A 7,484-nucleotide genomic window follows, 5' to 3' on the forward strand; every position below is an offset into this window, starting at 1 on the left:
ATCTAGATAAGCCGGCTTTAGCCTATCAATACTTACTGTGTCGATGTTTCCGTGTTTTTCTATCACGAAATATTTAGATTTTCTTGAGACGACTTTGAAAGGACCTTCAAATGGAGGGCTAAGTGGTGCTTTTATTTTGTCACATCTTATCCAGACGTGCGTGCAATTGCTTAGGTCTTTAGGTATATATACGGCACGCGATTGTTCACGAGTATTAATCGGCTTAATTTTAGACATGTGGTCCCGTAGTTGATCTACATAATTTTCTAAATTAAGTTTTTGACTGTTAGTATTAGGGTTAATAAATTCACCTGGTAGTCTCAGAGTTGTTCCGAAAACCAGTTCCGCAGCTGAACACTGTGCGTCAGTTTTGACAGATGTTCGTATTCCCAACATAACTAATGGTAGGAATTCTGTCCACTGATTGGGGTTTGAGTGAGATATAAGGGCGGTTTTTAGCTGACGGTGAAAACGTTCTACCATCCCATTAGCCTGAGGATGATATGCAGTGCAGCGTATCCTATTGGAGCCTAGAAGTTTAGCCAAGTTATTAAATAGTTCGGATTCGAATTGCGCTCCTCTATCCGTCGTTATTGTTATGGGTGTACCAAAAATGGTTACCCAGTTCTGCATGAAAACTTTGGCTACTGTTTCCGCTGTGATGTCCGCTATCGGGATGGCTATAGGGAATCTGGTAAATCGATCTATGCATGTAAAAAGATAATTGAAACCGTTTGAACGTGGTAAAGGACCTACCAAGTCGATATGCACATGGGCAAAACGTGCATCTGGTTGCGAGAAAACACCTATGGGTGAATTTGTGTGACGATTAATCTTTGATTGTTGACATGCTGAACACTCTCTAACCCATTTGTGTACATCCTTCTGTAAATTCGGCCATATATATCTGGCATTGATTAGTTTTGCTGAAGCTTTCGCGCCAGGATGAGACAAAGAATGAAAGTTATTATATATCAACTTTCGCATATTTTTGGGAACGAAAGGTCGCGGCATTGCCTTGGTCGTGTCACAATAAATTAGAATACCATCGATAGGTGATGGGAATTGTTTTAAATTAAGACTTGAATTGTTTGTTTTAAGTAGGTTTTGCAATTCTAGGTCCTGCTCTTGTTCGTGTCTTAACGTCTCGAAGTTTACTGTAGACTGCTGTAGCACGTTCATTTCTAGTCTGGATAAAGCATCTGCCGCCTGATTGTCCTGACCTTTGACATGTCGGATATCGCTTGTGAACTGTGATATATAGTCAAGGTGTCGGACTTCTCGAGGTGAGTATTTATCGGCTCTCGCTTTTAAAGCATTCGTCAGAGGTTTGTGATCCGTAAAGACTATAAATTCCCTACCTTCTAACATGTGTCGGAAGTGTTTAATGGTCAGGTAGATTGCAAGAAGTTCTCGCCCGAAGGTAGAATACCTTGTTTCGGCTGGAGCGAGTCTTTTCGAGAAGAAAGCAATTGGTTTCCAGGCGTTTTTAACCAGTTGGTTAAGGGTACCGCCTACTGCTTTATCTGAAGCATCCACCATCAAAGCAAGTGGGGAAAGAGAATTCGGATATATCAACGTAGTTGCTTGAGCCAGTTTATCTTTAAGCTGTTTAATAGCTTCGATGGCGTCAGAAGACAGTTTGAATTCTTTTGGTTTTCCTTTAAGTGAATCTGTCAAAGGTTGCATTAATTGTGCACAACCTGGTATGAATCTGCGATAAAAGTTAATTAGGCCTAGAAAACTTCTCAGTTGTGTTAGAGAACTAGGTACGGGGTATTGTTTGATAGTATCCACTTCTTTTTTGATAGGTTTAATCCCTTCTGGGCTTATTGTGTGACCGAGAAATTCTAAAGTTTGAACACCGAAAACACACTTACTTTGATGTATGTTTATTCCATGTTCATCCAGTCTTTTCAACACTGCTTGTACATGCTGTTCGTGTGATTGCAAATCGGGGCTGGCAATTAACAAGTCGTCTATATACCCCTGCGCAAATGGCATATCTCGAAGTAGGTTATCTATGAATCTTTGAAATGTCTGTGCCGCATTTCTCAGGCCGAATGGCATGCGTACAAACTCGAATAAGCCAAAGGGTGTAGTAATAGCTGTCTTGGGAATATCTTCATCAGCCACCGGGATATTGTGATATGCCCTGACTAAATCAATTTTAGTGAATATGTTCATACCCTGTAAACCGTTGGTGAAATCTTGGATATGAGGTATTGGGTACCTATCAGGTACGGTTTGACGGTTTAGGGCTCTGTAATCCCCGCACGGTCGCCAGTCACCTTCATTCTTCTTTGGGACCATATGCAAAGGGGATGCCCATTGACTATCAGAGGGACGGATAATACCCAGTTGTAGCATATAATCAAACTCGGCCCTAGCGATTTTGAGCTTATCTGGTGCTAGTCTCCTGGGTTTTGCAAAAACCGGTGCACCTTCGGTTTTGATAGTGTGACTTACTTTTAGTTTGTCTTTAGAAGGCTGTGGGTTTGGTTTAGTTAAGTTTGGAAATTCCGCGAGTATATCTTGGAATTTCGCTGTTGTTACTGGGGGAGTTTGAATCAAGTTAAGAGAGCTGATGTGACTTTCTTTGCCTTTTGTGTAATACGAAGTTTCTTTTAGTGTTAATCGCCGTTTCTTGGTGTCAACTAGAAATTCGTATCTCTCTAGAAAGTCCATCCCCAGTATTGCCAGATCTAAGTCGGCTACCGTGAAAACCCAAGGGAATTGCCTCCTGAACCCCAAATCTAGGGTTAAAGTTTTCTGCCCAAATGTCGCAATTTTAGTTTTATTTGCAGCTTGAAGTGTAATTGATGATGTTTCTCGACTAATCTCAGTTTTATTTCGAGGGATGATGCTAAGAGCAGCACCAGTATCCACCAAGAAATTCAAGCCCGAGTTTCTGTCTCTAACATAAAACAAGCGACTGTTTAGGCGCCCCTCCTCAGTCGTCGCGACCTGGGGAGGGGTTACTCGTTTCCCGCTGCCTTAGAATTATGCTTAGGCCAGGCGCATGGTTGCATGCACTTGGTTGAGTTGACACCAAACTTCCAGTGGTACCAACAAAACTGCCCAGATTGTCTGGACATTTGTGACCTGTTTTGTGACTTGGATCGTGGTCGTTGTGGTGACCTGCTCCTGTTTCTATGACCCATTTGCATTCTGGTGACAGCCTCAGTGAGACTCTTAACACTCGCAATGAGTCCTTCTATGACGGGGTCTTTTGCTGATTCTACTTTTTGTGTGTGATTTATTGTGCCTGATCCAGTTGGAGGACCTCTTTCCATTATTCTGTCGGCTATACGCGCTAAGTGAGATAATGAGGTTTCAGGATCTTGTGCATCCAAACAGTGTTGGACGTAGCATGGGAGAGCTTGTATCCATCCTTGTTTTAGGACTGCTTCACCCACTGTGTTATCACCCACTAAGACTTGGAGGTGACGTAAAAACTGTGACGGCGACCGATCACCTAGTGTTTCACCTTGAAAAAGTCTTTGGATTCTTTGACTATCTGATAATGATAAACGGTTCATTATCTCTCGTCTTAAGATGGTGTATGGTTGTGGTGATGGTGGACTTAAAATCAAGTCACGGACTTCTTTGGCGACTGAAGGAGGAAGGATAGAACACAAGTCTCTATAGCGAATCCCTTCAGATTTGATATTGTGTCTCGTAAAATAATGCTCTAGTTGAGCAAACCACAACTCAGGATCACTACGATCAAATTCTGGAAGTCGGGATTTCGTAGTCATAACAGTGTCTATCTCCACTGGTGACAAATCCTCCAGATTATGGGTTTCTATTGAGTCTGACATGAGGTATGTGACAAATATAGCAATAAAGTTAGCACAAAAAGTGGTTACTATGACACGAATAACTTAAGATAATACGGAATAAACTAGTTATATACTCAAATTAGTTTACGGATAATCAGGTCTACTTTTACGATTGAGTAAAAAAAAATGTTAATAACAGAAATGAGGTTAAATTTGTGTTCAAAAGGGCTCACCAATTTCGTGCCTTAAGGTAACCCTCGTGCTATTGATAGAAGAAACCAGAGAAGTAGTGAATATGTCTTTATTTCGATCTTCGCGCAGTCACAGTGGAGCGTGGGATTATCTGTTCAGACAAACAAAGGCTCTCAACATTCAAGATAATAGGGAATATAACGCTTATAAAAAATAAGGAAGTGAATGAATACTTGAACAATACTGTTTCGGCATAAGCTTGGTTGTTTGGGGTCAACTCTTAACCAACCAACCTGAGCTGTTACAAGACTACCACTTATCGTACTGAACCGTTTCTGAAGTCTCAAACCACCCAGCTAGGTATCGCTTAGTTTTCGTAGCCAATGATTGGGAACTTCTGGTAAAACGACTCAAAACCAGACGCGATGGAACAGGTATGCTCACTTTGTCTTCCCATATATCCCAGATTTCTAAATCTCTTCATAGTTTTTTCCATTACACTGAATCATATTATCATTTTGAATCATGTCTTCTGGGCTTCATGTGTTTTTATGTTATACAGTTATCATTTTTCCTACCTAGAATTTTGTGTCAGGTCATACGTTACATACGACAAACTGGTGTTCCACGGGGTGAGTACAGCTGAACGTATAATGTGGGGTTTTTTGGCGTCTTTTAACATGTTTGGCGTATATCTTCATCGGGACTATCTTTTCTTAAATCTATATACACCGGCTTGTGTCCAAAGGAATCCAGCAGGACGCTTTTTGGGAACATCGTGAGTTACTATGGAGCACTCCTTTTGTAATATTTGTGCTTTAAGCGTTGGAGAAGGTATCACTCACAAGCCAATGCTCCCTTGACCATAGCACTTGAGAACTTTGTTTTGGCTAAGAAGCAGGACTTATGAAGTACTAATTCTGACCGTCTAATTTTGTCGGTAGTCTGGTAGCCCCCTTTGTTACATCTAGTTACTAGAATAGATTGTTCTGTCCTTAGACCGTTGGTAGATGTGGGTCGTTTTCACTAACGTTAAATGGGATTATGGACTTAAGGTTAGAATTGTACAAGGCCGTTAAATGTGCGCAACTGCCTAATGGTGGTCGATCCTGGATAAACCAGGGTGGCCGCCACCTTGGTTCTAAGGGGTTGCATGACTTGCGCATCTATATTGTGTCCTGGGAAGTCTGATGAGTCAGCTCCGGTTTGGCATTTCTGACTGTTTACAGTGATGCTATGTTTTTGAAGTCGGTCGTAAACAAGATTCAGATGCTGGAGATGCGATTCTCTGTTCGGACTTCCTATTAGACAGTCGTCAACATACGCGTGTACGAAGTTGAGACCTCGAAAAACGTGATCTGTGAACCTTTGGAAAGTTTGTGCAGCATTTCTTAGACCCAAAGGCATTCGCGAAAATTCGAAGAGTCCGAAGGGAGCTACGATAGCTGTTTTCGTAATATCGTCCGTAGACATGGGGATTTGGTTATAGGCTTTAACCAAGTCGATTTACGAAAAGACAGTTGTATCTTTCTAGGTAGCTGTCAAATCGTGAATGTGAGGCAACGAGTAGCGATTGGGAGTGGTTTTTGCATTCAATCGCCGATAGTCACTAGTTGGACGCTAATCGTTGCTGTCCTTTTTAGGGACCATGTGCAACGGAGATGCATATGGGTTGTTTGACGGTCTTATGATACCTAAGTCTATCATGTGATCGAACTCGTTTTTCACCAACCTTAGCTTTTCAGGGGCTAGTCGTCGTGCTTTAGAGAATACATGTGGTCCTGCAGTCGTGATGTGATATTTAACGTTGCTGGTTACACACGGTAGTTTCGGTTGCGTTTGATGAATCCCAGGATATTTACCGATTAGTGGTTGATAAAGTGGGTCTACTGTATGCTTAATTGTGACTGGGGATAATCTGCAACCAGAAAAAGAAGTTACGCAAGCAGATAAATTAGTATTTACGTCTACTAGCCTCCGTTTGCGTGTATCGATGAGTAGATTATGGTGTTGTAGGAGGTCTATGCCAATGATAGGCATTGAAACATCTGCAACAGCAAAAATCCAGTGTATAGGTTTGCGTAAACCTGTAGAATTATGATCCACTACGATATTAGTACTGAGCTAATATAAGACCTAATCCTAAAATTGTAGACTTGTCATGATATAACTGCCTAATCTATAAGATCTTAAGTGGTAGTCACATCATCATCTACACCAACTAACTGTATCGTAACAACTACCAATACATGGTGGAGAACAAGCTTAGGCCAGAGAAAGAACAGTATATTTAATATGAATGAAAGATAAAAGGTAACATTCCGCAGGAGCCACGCCTACATGGCCGAGCCATGCCATCCGATCAACTCCAATTGATTCAACTCATTGTTCCCGCCTTTTCCATCGTTAAGTATTTCTCCGCGTTAAATATTGAATATCTATTTTCCGAATAGTTTCGTATTCAGCTTTGAGGATTGTGTGGTTATTGTCCGATGACAGTACAAACTCACGTTAAGGTAAATGTACCTTTTACCGTATGTGGCGATAGGCTTTCCGCTTGCCGCTTGTAAGTTTAAAACTGATTGGCGAAGCCGGTCGTTGGAATTTGCAGGAAGAACGTTAACTTCTGCGTCAGTATTGACGAGGTAGCGAACTTTCGTTATTACATCTGTGACGTATAACAGACGGCTCTGTTCGCCGGCTACTGTTGCCGTTAACGCGTGCCGGCTTGGAAGTTTCCCGAATTGGTTTTGTGTCGGTCGATTTTGAGTTGGGAAAATTTCAGGGTTTTCTGCGACATCTGGAGGACTTTCCATACTGGTTATGATACCAGCACCAGTCGGGGTTATCAGTCTCTCGTGGTCTAGAGACAGGTCGCTATGGTAGATCAATATGGTAGTGGACTACGGTCAGTAGATAGATAGATATATAGATAGACAGCCAAATGAAGGGGCTGGTAAGAGGATTCACGTGTAAGACACTCGATTTAGTCAAGCAGCTAAACACAAGTTAACCAATAGAATCGAATAAATTCATTTTGCAGTCGTAATATCAGATTTCTTTTTCTGAAATAAGTATACAGTTATGTTCATTTGGGCTATCTGCATTAAATACTGTAATAACTCATCGATTTGTCCAGTGAAATATATAGAGATCAACCATCATCATTAGCATACTCGAATTAATGTGCTAACTTAGGATTTCCGTAATAGTACTATTTAATGCAGGTTGAACTACATGAGCACAAATGAACGTATAATATTTAGAATTCGCAATCAGCCGTCAATCAAGTACAAAGGAATCATCAGTTAGTACAAATGTCACATCTAGTCCTGTTGAATTACTTGAAAATTTGAATAGAACATAGTTGATAATTGAGACAAATAAAACTATATTCCATGTGGGATAATTTGACACTTTTGTATCGTTAACGAAATCCCTCGTCGTAGCACTTCATTTAACCCAAAATTTACTAAGAGCTGTGAAACCTATGAATCATCTCATATT

At 41.0% G+C, this 7,484-nt stretch overlaps 1 protein-coding gene across 1 annotated transcript; it reads right to left on the reverse strand.

Moving 5' to 3' along the window:
* Positions 1 to 5,597: 5,597 nt before the first annotated feature.
* MS3_00007771 (uncharacterized protein) lies at positions 5,598 to 6,793 on the reverse strand (the record flags this gene model as incomplete). Its single annotated transcript, XM_035729860.1, has 2 exons — positions 5,598 to 6,101; positions 6,488 to 6,793. The coding sequence occupies 2 exons, from the start codon at positions 6,791 to 6,793 to the stop codon at positions 5,598 to 5,600; spliced, it is 810 nt and encodes a 269-aa protein (XP_035585345.1).
* Between the last annotated feature and the right edge of the window lie 691 nt (positions 6,794 to 7,484).

This window comes from Schistosoma haematobium, chromosome 4 (assembly GCF_000699445.3).
Source record: "Schistosoma haematobium chromosome 4, whole genome shotgun sequence".
NCBI classification, from domain to species: Eukaryota; Metazoa; Platyhelminthes; class Trematoda; order Strigeidida; family Schistosomatidae; genus Schistosoma; species Schistosoma haematobium.